Below are 25,683 nucleotides of genomic sequence, written 5' to 3'. Positions count from 1 at the left end.
GGCGGAACGACGAGCCCGTCACGTGACGCACCCTAACCGCCGGGGTAGGACGACCCGCGCCTGCGCGCAGGCGGCTACCAGCAACCCTGCTTCTGCGCAGTTTCGTGTTGTGGCTGCTGGAGTCGTGATCCTCAGTCCGGTTGGTACGCTGTTCTGCTACGCGGGACCGAAGCACAGTATCTCCGCGTTTCCGCACTCCAGCCCGTTTTTTTCTCCCTATGTAGGCAGGGTAGCTAGGGAGTCGGTACTCGCGGTGTGATGCAGACCGAAGGGGTAGGGAGTGGACTTCCAAATGCCCAGGGTCCCGGGTAGGATCTGCTTCTGCTCGGGAAGGGCGGCGGCCGTCCCATTACTCAGCCCATGACTTACTGGTCCTCCCAGTTTCCTCCTCTCAGCGAATAAACAAACACCAGCGCGTGACTCGACCGACTCAAAAACAGCTTCACCTAGTTAGAAAAGTTGTTTCCTTCTCATCCCCTTCCGTAAACTTTACTGCCAGCACGTATCGGAACTCTTTCCAATCCCTTGCTCAAACAGGAGATAGGGGTTGCGGGGTGAGTTTAAAAATAGAACCGTTTAGATGTTGTTTATTTGGGGGGGGCATATTAATACCATTTATGGAGGCTTACAACGTACCAGGCTCTTCATGGCCCTTTGTGATCATTTAATTTCTGCAGTAAACGCACAAAATACGTAATTGGGTTTAGAATTCAAACTACTGAACGGAAGGTATGCAGCAAAAAGTTCCCAGCCACCTTGACCACAGTGCACCCACTGTTAAGTTTTTTCTGTATTCTTTCCCATGTTTTGTGTATGTACGTTGTTCTGTGCGCGTATCTTTTCAAAACATTGGCAGCCACTCGTTGTCCTGCATCTTGGTTTTACTGCCATTTATCATCTACATTGGTACGAAAAGGTCTGCCGGGCTCGTGCATCCTCAGTATGGCGTGGTCCTCTGGGAATTGTCCCCATTACCCAGACGAGGGCACGCTGGGGCTTAGGTCTGGGACTCGCCCGGGCTCGGGGCAACCAGGAGGAAGGCGAGCCCGGCTCCTCCGTGTTGGTCGGGGCTGGCGGCTGGGCCCAGCGGGTGGCAGGAAGTGCCGGGCGCTGACTCGCTGGCGACACCCCCGCGGCTAATAAACGCGGGGCGGACGCGCGACGGGGCAGACTGGCTGCCTGCGCCTGGCAGCCGGGTCTTCTCTCCACTAGGTGAGGTGAGCTCCCCGGGCCCCCTCTGCCCGCCCCCGGAGCCCGGATCTCGGAGCCCGGAGCCCCGCCCGGGGCGGAACAGGAAGAGGCGCCCGCCAGCCCGGCCCCGCCTGTCGCCACCGGCGCGAGGACAGGGGGCTGCGCTGGCCAAGGCGGCGTTCTGAGCTGGGGAGGACGGCGGGCAGGCGAGGGCTCCGCGGCTCCCTTACCGCGCGTTCCCTTCCACGTTCGCAGGGCGGCGAGTGGCGGCGTGATGGACCTGGCCGGGCTCCTCCTGGACGAAGAAGGCACCTTCTCCCTCACCGGCTTCCAGGACTTCACGGTGAGAGCGCGGCCCGCCCCTTCCGCGGCTTCCCGGTGCTTGAGCCGGGACCCCGGGCGCTCCCTTGGGGACCCGAGCCTGGCCGCCGGTTCGCCTGACGGCTCTGTGCGGAAGCCAGGCGGCAGCCGCTCGAGCCTTGCTTACTCGAGGCCCTGGCTCCTTGGGCCCTGAGGGAGAGCCGCGCGACAGAGGAATGGAGGTAGGGTTAGCCAACCCGGGACCTTCTCGGAGGAACTCCCCTGGGGAGCAGTTAGTGGCGGAGGATTCCGGCTCCTCCACCCCCACCGTAGATAGGCTGCCATTGGCGGGATGAACGGGGCGGGATGGGGCATGGGCCCCACTAGCAGTGAGGTGAGCCTGGTGCCCCGCACCGCACTTCCACCCTGGAGCCAGGATGTCCACCGTTGCCTTCCCTGCCCTTCACCCTCCACCACCTGCGGTTTCAGTTCCTCCCCGGACACCAGAAACTGAGTGCTCGGATCCGAAGGAGACTCTACTATGGCTGGGACTGGGAAGCTGACTGCAGCTTGGAGGAACTCTCCAGCCCCGTGGCAGGTTAGTGTTGTGTGATTGGACAAGTGGGAAGCGTGAAGATGGGGTTGTTAGCAGTCACCAAAATGAGGTATGTACACCACGAGCTACACTGTCTGGTCATAGCTAACTTATTGGTACCTGGTATAAGGACCTGGTTTCCATTTTACATTTTCCAGTCCAGATGAGTAGAAAACATTGCTGTGTTATGAATTTGTATCACTCTTGATTTGTGTATGAGACATGTATACGTATCCCAAATTCACAAGGTGTGTTTATTTCTCAGATGAGCGGGGCGAAAGATGAATCTAGGTAATTTCAGGTGACTCGGAAATAAGCCTTCCCTGCTGGAAGGAGCTGAAATTCAAATGTGGAATGGGCTTTTTGTCTCAACATGGGAGAATTTGATCTGTTTTGTTACTGTGGTCCTGTCCCTAAGGCCTCAGATAATACAGATCTGGTTTTCTGCTGATAGCAGTGGGAACTAGGTGTGCGTGGGGGCGGGATGGTGAGGGAGGAGTTGTTTGCCTACTCTGCTTTCCTTTTGCCTCCTGCAGACATTGCCGTGGAACTGCTCCAGAAGGCAGCCCCCAGCCCTATTCGCCGACTCCAGAAGAAATACGTAGCTCACGTGTCCCGGTGAGCCTGGAATTGAGGGGGACAGGATGAGTGTGTTTGGGCCCTAGAGAAAGGGCGATGGTTATCTCTAAAGAGAAGATGTAAGGACACAGGGATGAGCATCAAAAGAGTAGTAAGAGCGGAAAGACCCTTGGGGTTAATTAGTGATGCTTTCCATCCCGCAGGGAGGCATGCATCTCCCCGTGTGCTATGATGCTTGCTCTGGTGTACATCGAGCGGCTCCGGCATCGAAACCCAGACTACCTACAGCACGTGTCATCCTCTGACTTGTTCCTGATCTCCATGGTAGGACGCCCCCTCCCCTTCATCTCCCTGGTGAGCCAGGAGCTGGGTGCCAGCTGTTCCGACACCACTCCTGGCTCCTCCGCAGATGGTGGCCAGTAAGTACCTCTACGATGAAGGGGAGGAGGAGGAAGTCTTCAACGATGAATGGGGAGCTGCAGGGGGCGTGGCCGTGCCCACTCTCAACGCCCTGGAGCGGGGCTTCCTGAGTGCCATGGTGGGTAGCTGTTCCATCTCTCACTGAGGTTCTCTGAGCCCTCGTTATGTTCCTTTCCTCCTTTGCTCTTCTCTACCAGCGTTCTGTAGTTTCTTTGTTTCTCTTTTTGCCTCTTCCCCTTGTATCTTTCCTTATTAGTGGCTTCCCTTCTCAGCCCTCCTGGACCAACCATAGCCTTTGGAGGTTCCTGGCATGGTGAGGCCAGAGATCGAGCAGCCGCTGCCGTCTCCCACCCCCCACCCCCCCAATTCCTTCAGGCCCTACACATTACACTCTGAGTCAGTGCTTATCTCACGGGGTTCTGATTATTTGCATCCCGACTTTCTCTGCCTTATGACTCTGAGCTCCGTATGTGCGTGGACCATTCTTAGGATTATTTTCTCTCTTTGCCCTTAACGGAGGGTGTACTATGAAACCAGATAATGTGGTGTCAAGTGAGTTAATGTGTAAAAGCTCTTGGGACGGTATGTGGCACGTCGGAGGTGCCAAGTCAGCGTCTGCCGGAGCCGGGCTTGTAGGTGGTGCCATGGTCCTGGTTGTTAAGTGATTATGGCTCGTATCTGAGCCTGCTCTGTGCCCTTGTCTTCCCGCCCGTAGGATTGGCGTCTCTACACTGACCCTCGGGAGATCTTTGAGGTGCTGAGCTGGCTGGAGAGCAGGTAGGTTCTAGAGTTGGGGAGAGGGGTAAAGGGATTTGGGGGATTAGATCTAAATCCTAAGAAGTAGAGAGGAGGGTCTGTGTAACTGGGGGGAGGGAGGAGAGCAGGAAAGGGAACTGTCCGAGGTACTGGTTCCTAAGCTTGTCCGTCCTCTTGGTGATCACCCTGGAGGGTGGGAGGGGCTTATTTAAAATACAGATCTCGGGCTCATCCTCAGCTCATGGGTCAACAGCTAGCCTGGGGATTTGCTGTGTAACAAGTTACCCGGTGTGTCCTGGTGGGTCCCCAGGGGAGTGAGGCTGCCACTGGGCCAGCCGCAGGAGAGTCATAGAGGCCCTCTGTCTTTCTCCCCTGCCAACAGTGTGGCTGAGCAGCAGGGACGGCGGCGGGGCTGGTACACCTACACAGACCTGTGTGTGCTGCTGGAGCAGCCGGCCTGGCAGTTGGCCCTGGGCTCCCTCTGCCAGCGCCTGGCAAAGGTGAGGAGGGTTGCGAAGGAGAGGGGCCGGGAGTGGGCTGGTGTGTGGAGCAGGCTGAGCAAATGCTGACGACCTCAGGAGATGGGGTATGAGAGTAGATGGTGATAGAGAGCTCTGACTTGAACAGACGGGGTGGGTGTATTAAAGACAGAAGCAGGTTTTGGGGGAAGGGTGTTTGGACACTGACTCTTCTTCCCTTCTCTCCCGCAGCTGTCCTGCCTGTTAGCTATGGCATATGTGAGCAGTGTGGCCCTGGCGGTGGCCTCAGTGGCCATAATTCACCAGTCCTTAGGGCTGTCCTGCAGCCCCTCACCAGGCCCCCCAGACCTCGGACTGGCCTCCAGGTGCCTCTTGGAACCCTGCATACTTTCTTCCATGCCACAGTGCCTGCCATGTCCTGTTAATGTCTCTAGTGGCCTAGAAGGTGACACAGGGCTGCGTTCACTCTGGGGCAGTCTCCTGGCCTCACTGACTCCTCCACCATTGCCTCCCCCAGACCCTCCTGCCCCTCCCACTCTTCTCCAGAACTGTCCTCTTTGCCACAAGCTCCGGAGAGACTCCCCAAGCTGTCACGCCTGCCACCACTCCAACCATACAGTCCTCACTGGGCCCCCCAAACCTGGATTCCACTCCCATGGCCTGGCTCCACCCTGGCCCTGGAGCCCAATGCCCCCCCTGCTACCCCAGCCCCAGCAATGTTCCCTTTTCAGTGTCATGGAGCTAGCCCGTCTCAAGTCTTTCATTTTCCCAGGCTAGGCAGGCCTCCAAGGAATCCATTAAGAGGATCTGGGAGTCCCTGAGAACCTGGAGGGGCAAAGCTTGATTTAGATCCTCTCTACCTCTATGGGTCCTTGGCTGGTCCCAGTCCTCCTAGGTGATGGAGCTTAAGGGGTTGTGGGGCAGAAGACTGAAGGGCACTCACTCTCCTAGACCTCAGTGGCTGGCTGCTTGGCCATGGCAGTGATGGTACCAGGGGAAGCTTCAGCTTGGTGACCAGGGCCGTGTGACAGCCAGCCAGAGGAGAAGCCCCGTCTCTCTACCTCCCTGGGTTCTAGACTTTTGCTTTTGAGGTCCCTAGGATGGAAGGGGGAAAGTGGGGTGAGGGAGGGAGGGGACATTGACTGGGGGCCTGTATGATGTTCCTGAAGCAGGAGAGCCAGGGACGGATAGGGCCAAGGTGCGATCTGCCGAGGGAAGGTGGGAAACCCTCACCACACGCATCCTAAAGGAGCCAGGGACTGCTGGGACCTTCAGCCTTGACCTTTTGTCTTCCAATCTCTTCTTAATACCTTGCCCTGGGCTTCCTTCTCTTCCAGTTCTTCTCCTGGGTGTTCTCTTCACAGGCCGCTCTGGCCACCGCTTTGTATCTGGGTTTTTCACGCTTTTGTAGAACTGAGGTTTCAATAAACAGTTTCAGTTGCATGGCCTGCATTCTTTCTTTGGTGGCCCTGGAAGAATCCCCCCCCCCCCAATATCTGGATTCTAAGCCTTTCTACTACCTGAGTCCGTCACCTTGCAACTCATTCTCCCGGAGCCCCATTTTAGAACTTCCCTGTTGTTTGAGGGGCACCTGGGTGGCTCAGTGGGTTGGGCATTCGACTCTTGGTTTAGACTCAGGTCATGATCTCAGGCTCATGAGATTGAGTCCTGCGTCGGGCTCCATGCTAAGTGGGGAATCTGCTTGAGATTCTCGCGCTGTCCCTCTGCCCTCCCCTGCTCAAGCATATATGTGCGCTCTTTCTAAAATAAACCTTAAAAAAAATAAAGAACTTCCCTGTTGGATGGTTATAGACTCCCATTTCAAACTTACCCTCATCCCTTCTCCCAGCACCCTGGGGTCCCTAGTGCTGCTTGACTTGGGTGCTGTGGGGCACAGACGGTGACTCTATCATGCCTGTCTGTCACAAGTTCTGGGGGGGCCTATCCTTGTGGATCCTGAGAGGTCAAGGCAAGTGTCCTGGGCAAGCTCCAAGGACACCTCTCTATCCCGACTTTGAGTCTGGTCTGACACATAGTGGTAGTTGGTGTTAAGACAAGTCCAGGGCGGGTTATCACTGGAAGAAGGAAAACCTTTCTGGCACCTGGACTGAGCATATTTGGGACAGGTAGCACTGCCCCCTAAAGGGCACTCTGGAAACATGGGGCATTTTCTTGGAGGCAAACATTTTTGAAAGGATGCCTCGGGCATTTAGCTGAGCAACCTGAAAATCTTGAGGCCCCTCCCTTGTGATGAAGCATTCCCAAGACAACTTTCGAATGACCCACTGGACATCATGTGTATGAAAAGCCCGTTTATCAGAACTTTTTAACACGTAAACATGAAATCGTTTTTGCACATTTTGAAGAAGACTCCGTTTGCCAGGAATGTACCTACGTGTAAATTAAAACCGGACTTTGCTTTGTTCAGCACTCTGCCAAAAACCGGCTCATTATTTTGGAACAGCAGGTCACCAACGGCGGCGCTGCTTGTGGCCCATGAGTTGCCAGGAAAGCAGCAGTCTCAGTTGGCATTGTAGCTGCCGCGTCCACGGTAATCCTACGTACGCGGTGGGCAGTGGACTACATTGCCTTCTTGTTTAGCTGGGCCCAAGCTTTCACGTGTGAAATACTTGGTATCATCAATCACCTTCATTTCTCCTCTCTGTTACAGTGAGGAAATCATGTGGAGTCGTGGTCGCTGTTCCCATGCACTATGGACGGATAATTACTCATGCACTTCCTTCCCAGGCAGCCCTGGGGGCTGGACCTCGAAAATGTTGAAAACTGGGCTAAAAGCGATTTTTCCAAATGCTAGTGGTGAGAAGGGAAACACAGTAAAACCTCCCCGGGATATTTTATGAGTCTTCCCACCCCACTCATCCTGCTTTGCAGAGCATGGAACGGGATCTAGATGGAGATTCTTGGGGGGAGGGGTCCAGAACGTGGCTCCCCAGTTAATGGGTGATGGAATTTGCACAAGAGCTGGGCAAAGGTGAAAGGGCCTGTCCTGCCCCAAATCCCTCATCCCTTCGCTCCGCTTCACTGACCCCTCTACTCCCTCCCCACTCCAGGCGGCTAACTTCATCTAAACTCTGACCTCTTACACTCTCTACTTAACTCTGGCCCAGGGCAACCAAGACAAGAAGAAAGCAGGGCAGCATGAGCCGATCATCCTCCCATCCCATCCAACTCCAAGCCATGGGCCCCCAGGATGCCCTGGTTCCCCTGCCACCACTGCAGCCACCTGCTGTCCAAAATCCCCCCTCTCACCCTTGGGCCTCTCAGTGTGGGCCTCCTCCCTGGGGCCTCAGCTGTCTTCTGGCTCTACAGGTAGGAGCAGAGGTGCAGGAGTTGGTGCTGGATGAAGGGGTATTTGGGGGGAGTAGGCGTGGCATGAGAAACCCTCTGGAAATAGGTATTTCCATCCTTTTCTGAAGACTGCCCTTCCCATTCCTCCCCCTGCAGCATACCTTGGTCCTGGCTTCTCTGCTCTGTGCCTCCCACCTGCTCCTGCTTCAAAATCTGCCCCAGGGAGAGCTCTCATACTCCCCTGCCCAGCTCTTGGCCTCCAGCTTCTTTTCGTGCGGTGTGTCTACCACCTTGCAAATCTGGATAGGCAGCAGGTGAGGGGAATTCCCTGGAGAGAAGGGGGCGGGTCCTGGGTGTGTGTGTGTAGGTGTGTGTGTAGTCGTGTGAGTGTAGGAGAGGCCTGAGGAGTCCTTCTGGCTGCCACACGTTTCCAGACCTGCCAGGGCTGCTGTTCCTACAGGCTCCCTCTTGTCCAGGCTCCATCCTTAGAGTTCCTTGTCCCTGCTCTGGTGCTGACCAGCCAGAAGCTACCTCTGGCCATCCAGACACCTGGAAACTGTGAGCACAGAGCAAGGGCAAGGGGTGAGGGTGGGGTGGGGTGCCAGTCGGAGCCTCCAGGCATAGGTGGGTGCAGGATTGAGAGTGGGCAGTGATGGGACCTGCTAGGCTGTGGGGTCTTGGAGCTGTGCTGAGCACCACCTAGGACTGTAGAACAAAGGGGTTCTGTCCCACTTACCTCTCTCCTCTCCACGCCCCCAACTTTTCCCAGCCTCCCTTGCGCTGCGCCTGTGCGGGAGGCCTGGCTGCCATGGCTTGACACTCTGGAACACTTCTCTCAGAGAGGTGAGTGCCTGGGGATGGCGAGCAGGAGGGCTGGAGGTGGTGCCAGGATAGAGGAGGTTCGTGTTTCCTGTTTCCCGTTGGTGGCTACCGAGATGGTCTGGGGGAAGGAGCTGGGGCAGGCCCCCCCACCCCCCGGAATTCGGAATTCATTTAGAAGTCCAGGCTGAGGTCAACTCCTTGAGCAGAATGCTTCCTCTTTGTCCTTTTCTCGGCTCCTCCAGGTGTCCGGGGCCGTGGTGGTATCCGGGCTGCTGCAGGGCACCCTGGGACTGTTGGGGGGTCCTGGCCATTTGTTCCCCCACTGTGGGCCTCTGGTGCTGGCCCCTAGCCTGGTGGTGGCAGGGCTGTCTGCCCACAGGGAGGTGGCCCTCTTCTGCTCTACTCACTGGGGACTGGCCTTGCTGTACGTAAGTTCTGCGAGGCGTGGGGTGGTGACCAGTGGGCTGTGTGGGCCTGGGGGAGGGCAGAGCAGCTGACCCTACCCAATTCAGCTGCCATCTGAGCAGGGCCCATCCTTTGTGGATTTGGAATCCAGGATTTTTGCTGGATTCATTTGGTCTCCCTGCCTTTGCGCTCCCGCTGCCCCCTCTCCCCCACACCAAGTTATTCTCCTTCCTCTCTTCTCTGGGACCCCTTTTAGGGAATTCTGCCACTCCTACCTCCTTTACCCCCCACAGGATGCCTGCTTCCTCTTGCTCCTAAAGCTCCTTCTCTCTCCTAGGCTTATCCTGCTCATGGTGGTCTGTTCTCAGCACTTGGGCTCCTGCCAGTTACCCCCCTGCCCCTGGAGACCAGCTTCAAACTCTTCCCCTCACACTCCCATTCCTGTCTTCCGGCTCCTCTCGGTATGTTGGGGTCTGGGCAGGGCAGTTGAGGGGAGACAGACTGACCTAGAATGCTTGCTCAGCCTGCTACCTTTTGGCTTCTGTCTACCGCTGGAAGGCTGGCTTGGAAGGTTCTGGGGGAGGGGTCCTTTCCTGTCTCAGTCTTGCCCCTCAGGTGCTGATGCCAGTGGCCTGTGTGTGGATCATCTCTGCCCTTCTGGGTCTGCGTGTCAACCCCCCGGAACTGTCTGCCTCCCCTGAGGTGCCATGGGTCTGGCTGCCTCACCCAGGTAGGTCTGCTCTTCGTCTTCCAAACTCTGCTCAAATAAAGGGTCTATTTCTTTGGACTCAAGATTGAGTGAATTTCATTTCTGAGTTAAGTCCTGTGTTTTCTCAAAACACACAGGGAAGAGAAGTTGCCAATTTTGAGGGGCAGCCCTTATCACAGGTGTTTTGAGTGTTAAGAGACGTCTGCAAGCCCACCACTCCCTGTTGATACTCCTTACCCAATTTACACATTGGTGCCACCTCCCTACAGGCATTTGAGTCAGGGACCTACGTATAAAAATTGCTTTTGAGGCATTGTGTACAAAAGTTGTTTATTCATCAATTTAATAAAGGTCTGTTGAGTGCTGACTTTGTGCTGGGCACGTGAGAGGGGACATGGTGATCAATATGACAGAGTACCTATACTCATGAAGCTATATCTGCTGGGGAATGCAGATACTAATTAGTCACCCAAGTAAACGTAGCATTGCAGGTAGTAAGTGTAACAGTGGGAGGGTACATTGTATAGTGACAGCTTATAATGGAGAATCGGACTTTATCAGAGAGATCCAGAAAAGTATTCTTGAGGAAGTGATCTTTGAGCTGAGATGTGAGAGATGAGGAGGCGCTAACAGGGTGAAGGCAAGGGAGAAGAGCATTCTAGGCAGGGAGAACAGCACATGCAAAGGCCCTGTGGTAGCCAGCCATACAGCAAGTACAAGGGCCTGAAAGAAGGCCAGTGTATCTGGAGTGAAGGGAGTGAAGCAGAGTGTGGTGAGAGATGCAGTCTTGTAGACCATGGTAAAGGGATGAGTCTTTATCCTGAGTTTGTTGGTTTTGTCCCAAGAAGTTATCTTCAAAGACAGTGGGCTCTCGAGGATTCTTGTGGCACAGAACTTTGGAGGCAGGGGCATCCTCCAGACTTGAGTCTGGCCCCAATGTGGCTCTTTCTCCCTCCCCAGCTGAGTGGAACTGGCCCTTGCTGACACCCAGGGCTCTGGCTGCAGGCATCTCCATGGCTTTGGCAGCCTCTGCCAGCTCCCTGGGCTGTTATGCCCTGTGTGGCCGGCTGCTGCAATGGCCGTCCCCACCTCCCCATGCCTGCAGTCGAGGGCTGAGCCTGGAGGGTCTGGGGAGCGTGCTGGCCGGGCTGTTGGGGAGCCCTATGGGCACTGCCTCCAGCTTCCCCAATGTGGCCACCGTGAGTCTTCTCCAGGTATGTGGATGGGGGCGGGGGCAGGGGAGCTGGAGGTGTGGGAGAGGGGAAGAAACTCACACTGACTGTGTCCAGCATTCTGTCGGGCACTCCATATCAACGATCTCACTTAGGGAGGTGCCTAGAGATGATAAGGGGCTAGGAGCGTGAGAAAGACACTATTCCTTCTATGGCTCAGGCACAGTGCCTGGGCTGGGGGTCCGGTGAGATCAAGTCATATAAAGTCTCTGCTCTCTTGGGCACTTCAGAAAGGGAGAGGCAGACAATTCAAGGAACAGAGTAAGATAGGGACACCTGGGTGACTCAGTTGGTTAAGCGTCTGCCTTCCGCTCAGGTCATGGTCCCAGGGTCCTGAGATCCAGTCCTGCATCAGGTGTCCTGCTCAGCGGGGACTCTGCTTCTCCCTCTGCCTCTGCCTGCCACTGTGCCTGCTTGTACACACACACTCTCTCTCTGACGAACAAATAAATAAAATCTTTTAAAAAAAGGAAAAAAGTAAGATAATTTCAGAGTGTTAAGTGTGATTAAGAAAACAAAGCAGGTAAAAATTAAAAATAAAATCTTTAAAAAAGAGAAAGAAAACAAAGCAGGGTGGTCGTGGGGTAGTGGTTGAGAAAAGGAGGAGCCTTCAGGTAGAGTACTTCTTGAAAGGGTCACATGATGAGAAGGGGCCAGCCCGGCAGAACCCTTGGAGAGTCGAGGAGGTGGCCGTGTTTTCTAGCATCTCCCTTCTCCTAGGCTGGCTCTCGGAGAGTGGCGTACTTGGTGGGGCTGCTCTGCGTGGGGCTTGGGCTCTCCCCGAGGCTGGCCCAGCTCCTCACCGCCATCCCGCTGCCTGTGCTTGGTGAGTGGACATATCAGCAGGGCTGGTATTGAATCCGCACTCCCCCCCATCCCTGAGGATGGCCCAACTGGTTGCTTGTGGCTGGCACCCTGTCTTTCTGAACAGCCCCCCCTGACATATGGATAGCTGCGTGTGTCCACTGCCCTCATTTTCCTCAGCCCAACATCTTGGCCTCTTTCCTGGGCTTCTGGCATAATTGGAAAATGAGCCTTTTCGTTGTCTGTCTCCATCACCATGTGCCCCACCCTGCAATCCTCCCTGCTATGACAGCCCTTCCCAACCCCCTTGATTACTTCCCTACGAGACAGGTGGGGTGCTTGGGGTGACCCAGGCCGTGGTTCTGTCTACCGGATTCTCCAGCTTCCACCTGGCTGACATTGACTCGGGGCGGAATGTCTTCATTGTGGGCTTCTCCATTTTCATGGCCCTGCTGCTGCCAAGATGGCTTCGGGAAGCCCCGGTCCTGCTGAGCACAGGTGGGAGGAGGAGGAGGGATGGGAAGAGGAGCTGGACAGAACTGGGAAAGCAAGGACTGGAGGCTTGGGGCTCTCTGGACTCCAGGTCCCATGCCCTTTTCCGGGCTTTGGTGTAAATAGTTCATCTATTCGTTTAGAAAATATTTATTGAGTACCAGACTAGCCCCTTGGGATACAAAGATGCCTCCAGATGTTAGAGTCCAGTAAAAGAAATAAGATACGTGCAAACATAACAGGAGAGGTTCAGTTCAGATAAGGAGCTGCGGTGCTCGGTGGTGAGAGTTTCTGTTTGAGATGATCCAAGTTGTTTGATGGAGACAGTAACAGTGAGCTGGTTTGAAGGATGGTAAGATTTGAACATATTTAAGGGAGAGGAAGCTCATTTCCGGTGGGGGAGCCATCATAAACAACGACCTAGAAGTAGGAAGTCATAGGGTATTTCCAGGAGCAGCAAATACCTTAGCTTGTTACTGCGGCCTACCTAATAGCAGTGGCACCCAACAGGGAATATTCAGCAATATCCAGAGACAGTTTTGGTTGTTACCAACAGACGAGGGAATTGTTATTGCCATTTAGTGGGTAGAGGGGTGCTGCTTTACGTGCCAGGACAGGCCCCTCAAACAGTTATCTGGTCCAAAATGTCAGTAGTACTGAGGCTGAGGAAACCAGGCGAGAGCATAGAAGGTGAGAAGTGGGAAGTAAGGTTGGGCTATTTTTTTATTTTTATTTTAGAGAGAGGGTGCTAGCAGGGAGAGGGGCAGAGGGAGAGAGAGAGAGAGAGAGAGAGAAAGAGAGAGATTTCCTCAAGCAGACTCCCCACTGAACAGGGAGCCCGATGCGGGCTTGATCCCAGGACCCTGAGATCACAACCTGAGCCAAAACCAAGATTCAGCCACTTAACCAACTGAGACACCCAGGCACCCCATGGTTGGGGCTTTTAATACTAAACTTTCCAGAGCCTGGAACTACCAAAACATATCTGGAGGGCATGTGGCTACTCAGAAGACAGGATGATGGTCTGGGATCTTGTGGGAAGGGCCTGGGTGGGGGAAACAGAGAGTAGGGGAACAAAGGTGGGGGAAGATGAGATAACAATTAAGAAAGATCCGTCCTTAGCCCAAGACTTAGATTTAGGTATAGAAATACAGGACTCATTGACCCTACATAGGATCAGAGTTTCCCTCCCGCCTGGCCCCAACCCTCTGCAGGCTGGAGCCTCTTGGATGTGTTGCTGCGCTCGCTGCTCACAGAGCCCATCTTCCTGGCGGGACTCTTGGGCTTCCTCTTAGAGAACACCATCCCTGGTAAGTTGAGGCCAGGCCCCAGCACAGTGGGGAGTAGCCAGGATGTTCTCACTCCCTGGGTGGGGCAGTGGCCTGACCAACCTTTCTTTTGCAGGTACAAGGCTTGAGCGAGGCTTAGGTCAAGGGCTGCCATCTCCTTTCACTGCCCAAGAGGCTTGGCTGCCTCAGAAGTCTAGGGAGAAGGCTGCCAAAGAGTATGAGCTTCCTTTCCCCATCCAAAACTTGCGTCCCTACATCCCTCAACCCCTTCGTTGCCTCTGCCCGCTGCCTGAAGACCCTGGGAATGAGGAAGGAGGGCCCTCTGAGCCAGGAGAGACAGCCGACTTGTTGCCTGGCTTTGGGGAGCAGTGTCCTGAGTCTAGCAGAGAACTTGGGTCCCAGTGATTACTAGGACTCCTGCTCCCGTCCTGGTTAGTTTACCCTATCTCCCAGCTTGCTGGAGAGTCAGCTCCCAGGTTCTGATTTCTCTTAGGAAGAATGTGTGCACATGCATGTGTGTGTATGTGTGTGAGAAATGGGCCCACCTAAGGGTCTCATTTCCCAATAGGTGTGTTGCCTTTCCTTCTCTTAATTAGGCCTAACTGTTTCAGGCAGGGGCCATGGTTTAGTGGGCCATGATTGAATGAATGAAATTCTGCATGTCAACTCTCTATGGTCAAACCCCAGCGTTCACTTAACAAATATTTATTGAAGGCTTCCCATGTGCAAGGTTTTGGAACTGCAGATACGGATAAGACAGGGTCCCTGCCCTCTTAAGGCACCTACCATTTAAAAAGACCTGTGTAATTACTAACTAAAATCTAAGGCAAAAGGCAGTCTATAATAAAGATTCAAACAATGCTATGGGAGCAAAAAGGAAGAAATATTTAATTCTGATTGTGGATAGTGGCAAACAAAGGCTTTATGAAAGAAGCAGCACCAAGGCTGGCCTTGACAAGAGGAGGATTTTTGCTTGTGGAAAGCGGATGGGGAAAATATTTCAAGCTCAGGTATGAAGCCGGAGCAAAACCATAAATTGTGCAAAGCAGAAAATGAGTTGAGGGATTTCAAGTTTCTCCGTGGTGATGGAACATAAATATGGGGCTAAATGGAAGGGGAAATGAGACAGGAGAGAGAAAGAATGAGGTCAGATCATGGGATTTACACATGGAAGAATCCTCTTGGAAGCAATTTGAGTGTTGGTGAGAACCAGAGAGACTACCTAGTGAAGTTCAATCTCCTCATTGTAATTATTTATTTTTAAGATTTTATCTATTTGCGGGGGAAGGGCAGAGGGAGAGGGAGAAGCAGACGGGCTGCTGAGCAAGAAGCCCCAACAGGGGGCTGGATCCCCAGACCCTGAGATCATGACCTGAGCTGAAGGCAGACGCTTAACCGACTGAACCAGGCAGGTGCCCCTCCTCATTTTATTTAAAACGAAACAAAACAAGCGGTTGGACAGGTAGGGGAAGGAAGTGACCTGAGTTTGACAAGGCCAAACCCGGAGACCCCTTTCCCACACCTCCTGTGGCATCCTTTCTGCTCCGCCAACGCCACTCCGAGGGGTGCCACTACCACCCCACCTCCCTAGCAGCGGATCGCCCAGCCCTCTCCCGCTCCCCAGGGCGCCGCGGCCCCCCAGCTCTGAGAGCTCCTTCCAACAGCTCGGAGGGCCCAGATGCCCCGCCCACGTCGGGCCTAGGCTCCGCCCTTCTGTCCCGAAAGGCCTCCACTCTAGGCTTTTCGGTTTGCGCGGGCCAGCCCGCTGCGGGGAAGGTGGGAGCTTTCCCGGCCGCTCACGGTAGGTGGCGTGGGGTTCGAATCCGGACCGGGGCCGGGCCGGGGCGAGAGGCGAGGGGCCGCTGGGACCCTGCGGGCGAGCAGGCACGGGTGCGCGGCCCGGGAGCTGTAGCAGGCCTCGGCGGGGTGGGCGGGGCGCGTGCGCCGCGCGTGCGCAACCCGCCTTCCGGCGGCGAGGCTGGGTTTGTGAGGCTACTCGTTGGCGGGCTCCTTGGTGCTACAAAGCGGCGGGTGGTCGGCTTGTTACCCCCAGGGGTCCTGAGCCGCGTCTGGGCGCAGCCAGTGCTGTCGAAGGCTGACAGCAAAGGCCCCCGCAGCGAGGGCGGATGGAAAGTACGCCAGGCGGGGCTCCCGGGGTGGGGCTGTGGTAAAGCGAGCGAGGGTTGGTCCCCACCAGAGGGACGGGGCGTGGCCCACCCCGGACGGTGGCTGGGGCCTTGCTGCTCTCTGCAGGATGATGGGGGAACTGCGCCGAGAGAGGGGCTCAGCCGAGGGGCGGGACTCGATGCAGACCCGGGTTCTCGGGCGACCTCCTTTTGGCCCTCGGCGCTCTCCCGCTTCTTTCAAGCCTAATGAACGGGTGAATCTAGTTAACGTGACGGTTAAAGGTGGCCTTGAAGGGGGGAAAAATGAGATACAGAGGCTCTGGACTCAACAGGACGCGCTTGGTGGGAACAGCCAACGCCAGGTCTGGTGCTGAATGTTTCAGATCTTCCTATGGGGCCTGTTGATCCTGAGCATATTTTAAATTCCTCGCCCGCCCCCCAAACAGGACAAAAAAACCAACCATACAGTTTGAGGGTTTTGAGCCCCCAGGCTTTCTGAAGTGATGGGCCAGGATAATTAACCCAATTCAGGGCACTCTCACAGGACGCACTGCGGAGTCCCTACACGGGATAGAAGGGCCGGCTTCACTTGTTCCCTTGCATTTGTGACCTTCGGCGCTGTGGAATTCTAGTGAGGGCTAGCTTAATCATTCCAAGACCTCCTCCCCGTGGGAGCAGCACGTGGGAAGCGACTGAGGTCCCATTCTCCAAACGCAAGGTTTTGAGGCTGCTGCTGCAAAAGAAAAATTGCAATATATATTTACTTTTCACCCACCGACTGACTGTACAAGTTAAGTTTTGTTACAAGGCCACACTCAAAAGGCTAGGTTATGGTTGGAAGAGCGACGGCTTAGATTGTGATGGAAATGACTGGAGGAACAGACCGTGTTAACGTGTGAATGAAATCCAAGGCATTTCATTATTGTCTTTATATTCTAAGGCGGTCCCCTCACTTCACCTTGTATTTATAGACTGAAATAATGAAGGAAATTGTATCACTCGCCCCTCTACAGGAAAAATGATCAAACTTCAGGTAAAATAGCCGTAATTATTGAACACCTACTAGGTTAAGGCTACAAATTTAGTTGTTGAACTAGAAATGTTGGTTTCCAGGAGTTCCAGGGTGTACGGTGGGGCATGATGTCATCGATGGCAGTACTTTGGGTTAGGGATACATGGGGGGGGGGGAATGAGTGAAGCAGAAGTTAATTGTTTCTATCTCTGTGAAATGCTGCTCCTTGTGTTTATAATGTCTTAGTCATCCAGGTTCTCGAAATGGGATGTGGGGCTTTTTTGTCTGTTTCTGGACATAGAGTTTGTTAGCTCTTTGTTTGTGTGTCATTGTTCCCTTTGAGAATTTGACATAGCTGTGGACCTCTTCCTCCCCAATGGCTATCTGCACATATGCACAGATTTTGCCTATAATTTCAGAGGATTCACCTGCATAGACTCTAGATTAAGAACCCCTGTCTTTGGGAATGTATATATCTATGTTTATTAAACATTTAGAGAATATGTTGTGTGTCTGTGTGTGTTGGGGGGGCAAAATGTAAATCCATGCCTTCTGTCTTAGTAGGGAGGAGTCCTTCACAACACTTATTTGCTGTAGAACTGTTTGTGCGGTGCCCCCGTCCCCAGGTCTGCAGTACCCTGTCTGCAGATGGAGGAGCTGGAGAAAGGCCTGTTGATGCAGCCGTGGGCCTGGCTACAACTTGCTGAGAACTCCCTCTTGGCCAAGGCGTATATTACCAAGCAGGGGTATGCCTTGCTGGTTTCAGATCTTCAGCAGGTGTGGCATGAACAGGTGGATACTGGTGTGGTCAGCCATCGGGCCAAGGTAAGCGTGAAGAGAGGTACTGCTGCAGAGCGGTAGTGGATATAATTTCTGTCTTAGTGGAAGTCAGGTTACATTCACATCAGCCAGCTTGCTGGCCTGTAGGTTGCCAAGGGAGGTGGAATCAGATTGAGACAATTCCAACCAATATCCTGCCTTCTACTTAAACCCCTGAGACCGATCTTTTCTTTCTTTCTTTCTTTCTTCCTTTCTTTCTTTCTTTCTTTCTTTCTTTCTTTCTTTCTTTCTTTCTTTCTTTCTCTCTTTTTTAAAAGATCTTATTTATTTATTTGACAGAGAGACAGCCAGCGAGAGAGGGAACACAAGCAGGGGGAGTGGGAGAGGAAGAAGCAGGCTCATAGAGGAGGAGCCTGATGTGGGGCTTGATCCCAGAATGCCGGGATCACGCCCTGAGTCAAAGGCAGACGCTTAACGACTGCGCCACCCAGGCGCCCCAACTTTCTTTCTCTTTTTTATTTTATTTATTTGTTAGAGAGAACTAGTGGGGGGGGGGAGGGCAGACGGAGAAACAGACTCCCCACTGAGCAGGGAGCCCAAGGAGGGAATCCATCCCAGGTCCCTGGGATCATGACCTGAGCCCAAGGCAGATGCTTAACCATCTGAGCCAGCCAGGCGCCCCCCCAACCGGGATTTTTCCATAGCATGGTCTGTGTGTTAGTTTTTGCACTGCATACAGTACAAGGTAGGATTGTGAAGTAGGCCAATCGCTCTCTCTTTTTGTTTTCTTCTTTCCTGGTCCCCTGTTTTTGTCTTCCCTTCCTCTCAAGCCCAATGTCTTCATGTTAGCCAGAGTTTTCCTTTGCCCTAACTTAGGGGGAGTCCGTTTCCTTTTGGTACCCTTACTTCCTACAACTCCTCTTGTCTTGTCAGGAGCTGAACAGGCGCCTGACTGCCCCACCTGCGGCTTTCCTCTGTCATTTGGACGATCTGCTTCGCCCATTGTTGAAGGACAGTGCTTGTCCCAGCAAAGCTACCTTTGTCTGCCATCGTGCGGCCGAGGCACTGATATTGCGGGTGCGGAGTGAGCTCTCTGGTCTCCCATTTTATTGGAATTTCCACTGCATCATAGCTAGCCCTTCCCTGGTGAGTGTAATTCAAATGTGGAGTGGGGAAGGGGAATGTCAGCTGCTTTGAGATGAATCTTCAGACGCTGTTATTTTTTTTTGTGGACTCCGTTTGAAATTCTTCTTCATTTGGAAAACTTTCCTTGACTAGACAGAAGGCAGAATGGATTCTTGACTGGTACGTCCTTTCTTTGCAAAGGGAACTGGCAAAGTTTTGGTTTACCTGCTTTATTGGGTGTCTTTATTCATCACTTTATTTATTATTTATTAAGCATCTACTATGGGCTAATTGTTGGGTGTCCAGATCTAAAACAATATAGCCTATTCCAGGAGTTTGTAATCTAGTGAGAAGACAGACAGACAAGGAACAGGATAAAGTATGGTAAATTCTTTGATTGAGGTAATCTCAGGATGATTAAAGGTCTGAAAAACCTTTTTGAAGAGAGAGGTTTTTGTTGTTGTTTGTTTGTTTTTGTTTTTTAGAGATGGGGAGAGACGAGGTGGGAGGGGCAGAGGGAGAAGGAAAGAGTGAATCTTAACCAGGCTCTATGCCCCCAACAGGGAGCCCCACATGGGGCTCAGTCTCACAACCCTGAGATCATGACCTGAGCTGAAATCAAGAGTCGAACCCTTAAAGTCACCCAGGTGCCCCACTGAAGAGATAGTTTCTGAGCTGAGTTTTGAAGATGAGTAGGAACTAATTGGGAGAAGACCAAGAGATCATTCTAGGCTAGAGTGCATTTTGAGAGGCGGGGAGATGTATAAGTGGGGGGCAAGTGGGGGAATTTCACAACTGCAGGGCGTTGTGGGAAATGAGGTAGACAGTGGCCGGATTTTGAGGGATTCTAATGAGTTTGGATTTTATCCCAAAGGCAACAGGGATTCACTGAAAAACTTTAAGCAGGGGTTTAACGTGATCCAGTTTGTAATTTATTAAGAGCAGTCTGGCAACAGGATAGAGTATGTACCAACGTTAGGTACCTTTCTGAACATTTCCTGTCACTGAATCCTCACGACTGTCCTGCAAGATGAGTAGTATTGCTCCCTGTTTTCAGAGAGGAAGCTGAGACTGAAGGCAATTTGTCCAAAGTCATCTAACTTATCAGTGAATGAGCTGAAATTTTACTTCCAGGTAGGTCTGATTCGAGAGCCCATTTTCAGGGACTAGGAGGGTAATGGTCTCTGCTCGCTTGTAGCGTACTAGGCCCCCAGAGCTTTTATTAGAAACTAGTTTGATAGTAAACAGTATGAACTTGTTTGCAGGAATTACTGCCACTGGTCCTTTCCACCCTTTTATATAAACAGAGCTTGTCTCCGTCAGTAGCATTAGAGGCTGGGGTCTTCTATGGGAGGCCACAGGGTGTAGGTTTATTAGCAGAAGGACCTGAAGACAAGTGGGCATCATTTCCTATATCCCTTCCTCTTTAGTTTTCTGGAGATGATGTGATGTTTTGGTATCTACAGGGTGGATGGAACAAAGTGTTTTTGAGAAACTGTTCTCTGGTGGGTTTTTGTTTTTTTTTTAAGATTTTATTTATTTATTTGACAGAGATAGAGACAGCCAGCGAGAGAGGGAACACAAGCAGGGGGAGTGGGAGAGGAAGAAGCAGGCTCATAGTGGAGGAGCCTGATGTGGGGCTCGATCCCACAACGCCAGGATCACGCCCTGAGCTGAAGGCAGATGCTTAACCGCTGTGCCACCCAGGCGCCCCTCTCTGGTGGGTTTTTGATCTGGAACTCAGTAAAGCCGGACTTGAGTGCTTGGAGAACTACTTCTCATTCATCTCTGAATTTCTAAGGTCCATAAACAGTATTTAGCAGATAATAGTTTTCATATCTGTTGATTTTAATTGAGTTTTTTGTGAAAATTTCCATCCTTCTTTAGGTAGTCTTCCTCGTCCTCTTTTGTTCAAAACCCTGTAACTTTTTCTAAGTAACACCAGGGGGCACTGTTCCCTCAATAATGCGTGTCTGGGCCCAAAGCCTTTGGGCTGCCCCAGGGAAATCCTAGCAATAGCCTAGTCTCACTTTGCATCACATAGCGTTAGAAATTCACAATAGTGAGATCGAGAAGGTAGTTCTCCTAGGAGGCTGATGGGCTCTAATAGTTTTGTTTTGTTTTGTTTTGTTTTGTTTTTCTCCAAAATAATGAAGAACACTTATATAATGATATTATAATTGAAAATAATATGTAAAGGGAAAACTTGCCATTCTAGGCAAATTCCTCTAATTGGGCAGCTGCAGTAAGAAAAGAAGCATCAGTGTTTGGAGTGGAATGAGTCTTGGTTGGCCACAGGGAGAAGTGAACATTGAGCAGTCGAACAATTAGGCTTTAACGTAAAATAAAACACTTACTATGAAAAAAAGAACACCAGGCCAGGGAAACCCCTGAGCCCGAGGAAGCCTTACAGGGAAAAAGTTAGAGCCAGCGGACACGGTCAAGGATGTAGGCGGATACTATTTCAGCCTCGTGTGTGTGTCTGTGAGGTCACACAGTCATAATGTTTGTTTGTTACTCATTCTTGTGATAGTTTTTATTTCATTTTTTTCAATGTGTAATTCATGCAAAAGGCAAACATTCCAAATAGCATTGAAGAAGGGTCTAGAGTGGAAAAAATAGGTCCTTCTACTCCTCTCTCTAGTCCCTCATTCTCCTTCTTTAAAGCAACTACTAATACCATCTTCTTGTGCATTCTTCAAGAAAGCTGTACGTAGGTTTGTATATATGGGTTTGTATATATGTAAGTATGTATATGCTAACACAGTCAAATACCCATCTGGGTATTTGGAGTATATATGCCTTTTCACAAATGGCAGCATGGTAGCTCTTTTCACCTAATTATAGAACTTAGAAACCATTCATAGTAATTTATTTAGATCTGCCTTAATATTCTTTACTGGTAACGTAGAGTTTTATTTGATGCATATGTCAACATGTATTTAATTGACATGCTACCTAAGTTGTTTCCATTCTTTTGTTATTACACGTAGTGACTATCCTTGTATTTATTTTTCCTAAGTGTAAATGTATGAGTAAATTCCTAGCAATGGAATAGCTGAATCAGGGGATATTTGGGGGTGCCTGGCTGGCTCAGTCGGAAGAACGCGTGACTCTTGATCTCGGGGTGGTAAGTTTGAGCCCCACATAGGGTATGGAGATGGCTGAAAGAAATAAATAAACTTTTTTTTTCTTTTTAAGGAATATTTGTACCTTTAATCTTGCTCACATGATGCCAGCCTGTCTTCCAGAGTACAGTGCACGGTGTGTCCACACTAAGTTCTCCAGGCAGTGTGGGACGGCACAGGGTAGCGAAAGCCTCGGGTCTCTGCTTTCTAGCCCATTTCCATTTCCAGCCAGCTTCCTTCGTCCTTCCTCGTCCTCACTCTTCTTCCTAGTACCTGATGTAATTCTTTGGTGTCGTTGCTGTTCTCTTTCTTTTCTTCATGTGATTCTTGATATTCCATATTTTGACTTTCAAAGCTGGCCATTTTATAATTTCTAGGAGTCACAGCCAAAAGCTTTTTTGTGGCAGGAAGAGCCCACCGGCTTTGGAGCCGGCAGGACTGACTTTGTAACTCAGCTCCACCACTTCCACTCTTTGTATTACCTTGGATAAGTCATTGCATTTTTACGAGGCTGGGTGTCATCATCTGTAAAGTGGAGGTACCAGTCCCAACCTTACTGTGGAGTCCTGGGGATTAAAGATAAGAACATACATAGTATTACTTAACTTCAGCATTATTGTGGACCTTTGAGAGCAAATACTCCGACTCCTGAATTTTTCCTTGAAAAAGATAAGGACCACGAGAGTGCTTGGGATTAAGCCGTTGTCATGTCTGGGTGCTCTCAGAGCCAGGGCTAGAATCTAGATCGAATTCCCAGTCTTTTGCCCTTGTCACTATATCCAAACCTGATAGAATTCATCTCGGGATTGGTAACTGCCATTCTGCTCTCCTGCCTCTGACTTGTCAACATTTCAATGAGAAATCTTTTTTTTTTTTTAAGATTTTATTTACTTATTTATTTGGCGGAGAGAGAGCACAAGCAGGCAGAGCAGCAGGCAAAAGGAGAAGCAGGCTCCCCGCAGAGCAGGGAGCCCGATGTTGGGGCTCGATCCCCGGATCCTTGGATCATGACCTGAGCCGAAGGCAGACGCTTAACGATTGAGCCACTCAGGCGCCCCTCGATGGGAAATCTGCAGACATCGGGAGATGTTATGAATAGATTTCCTCTGGAAAAGATTGGCACTCCTGCCTCTATATCCACCACACTTCCTGACCTCCGTAACTGTTGTGAGCTCTTTGGGGGCAGAAGCCTTGTGAGGTCACAGTATGTATTAGGCACACAGTAGGTATTTGTTGAATTGACTTGTGAGATGGCAACTCTTCATGTATCATTGTCTGTAAATGAAGGGGCGGGGGTCTTCCTGACCTCCTGGAGTGCTTCAAGATTTTTCCTTGTGGTGTCTGTGGATTTGCTTTGAAACCCATTACTTCAGCCACACGCTTTGTCCTAATTAACTGATCTAAGTTAGTGTGTTAGTGTACATCTAACTTTGAAATGAGTTATACCCCAGTGATTCAGAGTGGTATAACCCAATGCTATGAAATTATTTGAGAAGTTGAAATATTTTCTTTCTTTCTTTCTTTCTTTCTTTCTTTCTTTCTTTCTTTCTTTCTTTCTTTTTCTATATAGACATTGGAGTCTGATAGATAACTTCCGGCGCCTGGCATGGCATTACCATATTTAATTAGACATGGCATTGATTAAATACTGTTTCTCATTCTGTTTCATGTGATTATATTCACCACGACTCAAAGAGATCGCTGTTAAGGTGGATTCCCAGAAAGGGGCTGATTGTCACTTTTAGGAGTTTCTGTTATTTGAGGGCTGTCACTGGAGGGATGGTGATGCTGCTTGGTTACCAACTGTGATTACTTTCACCTCACCCCTCCAAGCACTGACTTGCTTTCATCTGAGGATTCCCCTGTTTTTCCTCCTGATCTCCCTCGAACAGGACCAAACCTAACCAATTCCTAGGAAAAGACGGTTGGGTCTGGAGCAGATGAATGTTCCCAAAGCAGAACTTTGGCCGCATTTTGAGCAGTACTTCCTGGAGGCTTAATTTTATCCTAAGGACCTGAACTGGGTACCAGGACCAGCTTGGGATGTGCTGCGGGATGGAAGGAAGTGATGGGTATTTATAGCTACGTTCGATTTCCGGCCTTCTACTCTGCGTCAGTACCCCTGCATTTGTCGGGTCCTAGTGGTGGTTCAGAAGCTGGGGGCTCTAACCCTTACACCCCCCCCCAATCTCTTCTCTTCTGATCTGTCCTTAGAGAAGCATTGTGGGTGGGTAGACGATAGCCAGTGGGGCAACTCTGGCTTGCTGCCAGTCTTTCTAAAGTTATCTCGGAAACCCAGCACCCTTGTTTATTACATGTTGTCTCTGGGCACTTTCATGCTACAGCAACAGAGTTGAGTATTATGACAGGGCCTGTGTGGGCCACGGAGCTGAAAATACTGACTCCCCAGCCCATGCAGAAAACATTGCTGACCTTTGATCTAGGGCATTTCTTCTTAGTGCCTCCTTGAGCTCATCTCCTTGGGGGAAGGGAAAGGAACCCCAATAGCATCCACTAGTCACAAAGAGATTATTGATTCTAGTTATTTTCTTTGGCTAAGGCTTTTTTCTCGCTAAGGCTACTGCACACCGTGCGTGGGTGAATTAAGGATTATTCTCTATAGCTAAATGTTATTATACGAGGACGCCATCCTTGCCGCACAGCAGCGTGGCGCTGCTTGCGTCCTTCTTACCTTGTTAAGAGCAAGGTGTGCTGACACGGTATATTCCTTCCTAGGCTGGCCTCTCAGTGACTGGCCGGCTTCTGTTACGACGACCTTATACTTTGCTGCCTTCCTGGGAGCAGACTGAAACTCTGGGCTCGTTCTGGGCTATTGTCAGCCCTGAAATGGCTCATAATCAGTGTCTGGGTCTAATTTGAGACTGATTCCAAGGCTCTCTCCTGTGTTGATTTTTGTCTTGTGTTACGCCCCAGCTAGCCTGCTCTGTTTTGGCCACACCCAAAGCCACACTTGCCTGAGGTCCGCTTGGGTCTTCTGCTTTTGTCTCTCAGTCTCTGCGCGTAGTTGAAGCATCACCTTTCGCGGTTCAACTCTTGTCACATCCTTCTTGTTAAATCTCCACTCCAGGCTGCCTGTCCATGTGTTCTCTCTTCTTCCCACCCTTTTACCTTCGCTACAAGGAAAACCCTTGAACTTTTTTCACCTACCTATTTCATTATTGTATTATTACAGTCATGTAAATGGGTTGCTTGCTTATGAAACTGTGAGTCCCTGTGAAAACATTTATTTTTCAGTATTTTTCTAGTTCCTAATACAGTGGGGAGTACTCTGTAAGTGTCTGTTGGCTGATTGTTCTCTCTTCCATGAAAGGTCTCCCAGCATTTGATTCGTCCTCTCATGGGTGTGAGTCTGGCCTTGCAGTGCCAAGTGAGGGAGCTAGCAACCATGCTTCGTATGAAAGATCTAGAGATCCAGGACTACCAGGAGAGTGGGGCTGTGCTGAGCCGAGGTGAGAGGGCATTCTTTGGGGTATTGGGTCGGGAGTGGTACAGAGGGTCAAAGGGCCTCAGGAAAAGGTAGAGTCATCTGCATTAGACGTGTGCTTCCCTGAAGAGGTGCTGGGTACTGACCATAGCTGGAGACTTGATGCCCGGTGACACTTCTGTCTGCCTCGAAGGACCCGGCTGGCACCCAAGTGACAAATAGAAGCTGTCACCGAGTCCAGCCATGCCCTAGGCAATGGCAAGGAAAGACTTTGGAAAAGGGCCAACAGCTGTATAAAACTGTGGGAGGGCAATACACACTTGGGAACTTCCGAAGCATAGTTCCAGCCTCAGAATAAAAATTCAGTTGGACCTTCGTCTTTGTGGCAGGAAGAACTCCAAGAGCTCATGCTGCCACCGGGCATGTCCTGTGTTACTGATCACCCTCTCTTCCACCTCCTGTTTGCTCATCCCTTCTCCCACTGGACTCTGTTACGTGTGTTTGCTCCCTCCCAAGAAATCTTGGGCTCTGTTTCTTTTCCTCCTCACAGGCAGGAAACTCATCCTAAGACTAAGATTTCTTCTCTGTATCCCTTCTTATTACAGATCGGTTGAAGACAGAACCATTTGAAGAAAACTCCTTCTTGGAACAATTTATGGTAGAGGTAGAGTATATCACAGTAAGG

General features: G+C 51.3%; 3 protein-coding genes across 19 annotated transcripts in view; all 3 read left to right on the top strand.

Moving 5' to 3' along the window:
• Positions 1-15: 15 nt before the first annotated feature.
• Positions 16-5,763, top strand: CNPPD1 (cyclin Pas1/PHO80 domain containing 1). 4 transcript variants are annotated; one of them, XM_045777552.2, is made up of 9 exons: positions 16-139; positions 1,447-1,534; positions 1,981-2,089; positions 2,623-2,704; positions 2,869-2,989; positions 3,075-3,203; positions 3,801-3,862; positions 4,224-4,341; positions 4,552-5,763. In XM_045777552.2, exons 2-9 carry the CDS (start codon positions 1,466-1,468, stop codon positions 5,095-5,097), a joined length of 1,236 nt encoding a protein of 411 aa, XP_045633508.2. In that variant the 5' UTR covers positions 16-139; positions 1,447-1,465; the 3' UTR covers positions 5,098-5,763. The 4 variants fall into 4 exon arrangements, with proteins under 4 accessions (XP_045633508.2, XP_045633507.2, XP_045633506.2 ...); XM_045777551.2 differs by having other exon boundaries at positions 25-143; XM_045777550.2 differs by lacking the exon at positions 16-139 and adding an exon at positions 159-554.
• Positions 5,764-7,164: 1,401 nt separating this feature from the next.
• SLC23A3 (solute carrier family 23 member 3) lies at positions 7,165-14,244 on the top strand. The gene is made up of 12 exons (XM_045777569.2): positions 7,165-7,650; positions 7,786-7,943; positions 8,090-8,187; positions 8,399-8,472; positions 8,694-8,875; positions 9,194-9,317; positions 9,472-9,586; positions 10,526-10,779; positions 11,518-11,623; positions 11,932-12,099; positions 13,308-13,403; positions 13,498-14,244. The coding sequence occupies exons 1-12, from the start codon at positions 7,480-7,482 to the stop codon at positions 13,785-13,787; spliced, it is 1,836 nt and encodes a 611-aa protein (XP_045633525.1). The 5' UTR covers positions 7,165-7,479; the 3' UTR covers positions 13,788-14,244.
• A 629-nt stretch (positions 14,245-14,873) lies between these two features.
• NHEJ1 (non-homologous end joining factor 1) overlaps positions 14,874-25,683 on the top strand; it is a 78,888-nt gene continuing 68,078 nt past the window's right edge. The window contains exons 1-6 of one of the 14 annotated variants that reach the window (XM_087863602.1): positions 15,098-15,183; positions 16,480-16,541; positions 17,147-17,345; positions 18,234-18,446; positions 24,885-25,023; positions 25,604-25,677. In XM_087863602.1, the coding sequence (XP_087719728.1) occupies positions 17,169-17,345; positions 18,234-18,446; positions 24,885-25,023; positions 25,604-25,677 (603 nt within the window). In that variant the 5' untranslated portion in view covers positions 15,098-15,183; positions 16,480-16,541; positions 17,147-17,168. Of the gene's footprint in view, positions 17,346-18,233; positions 18,447-24,884; positions 25,024-25,603; positions 25,678-25,683 lie in introns of all 14 variants that reach the window. The other 13 variants (XM_045777625.2, XM_045777626.2, XM_087863586.1 and 10 more) reach the window with 13 other exon arrangements.

The sequence above is a fragment of the Ursus americanus genome, chromosome 1 (genome assembly GCF_024610735.1).
Source record: "Ursus americanus isolate L20-20 chromosome 1, mUrsAme1.1.p, whole genome shotgun sequence".
Classification (NCBI taxonomy): Eukaryota; Metazoa; Chordata; class Mammalia; order Carnivora; family Ursidae; genus Ursus; species Ursus americanus.
The sequence above is the reverse complement of the archived record's forward strand: the minus strand, read 5'-3'. Positions and strand labels throughout refer to the sequence as shown.

What these genes read in the sequence shown, in the direction of transcription:
- CNPPD1 (XM_045777552.2), top strand. Translation starts at nt 1,466, where the DNA reads ATGGACCTGGCCGGGCTCCTCCTGGACGAAGAAGGCACCTTCTCCCTC. An exon ending in GGGGCTTCCTGAGTGCCATG is followed by an intron (nt 3,204 to 3,800) that starts GTGGGTAGCTGT and finishes TCCCGCCCGTAG; the next exon opens with GATTGGCGTCTCTACACTGA. An exon ending in TCTGCCAGCGCCTGGCAAAG is followed by an intron (nt 4,342 to 4,551) that starts GTGAGGAGGGTT and finishes TCTCTCCCGCAG; the next exon opens with CTGTCCTGCCTGTTAGCTAT.
- SLC23A3 (XM_045777569.2), top strand. Translation starts at nt 7,480, where the DNA reads ATGAGCCGATCATCCTCCCATCCCATCCAACTCCAAGCCATGGGCCCC. An exon ending in GGAACACTTCTCTCAGAGAG is followed by an intron (nt 8,473 to 8,693) that starts GTGAGTGCCTGG and finishes CGGCTCCTCCAG; the next exon opens with GTGTCCGGGGCCGTGGTGGT. An exon ending in GGTCTGGCTGCCTCACCCAG is followed by an intron (nt 9,587 to 10,525) that starts GTAGGTCTGCTC and finishes CTCCCTCCCCAG; the next exon opens with CTGAGTGGAACTGGCCCTTG.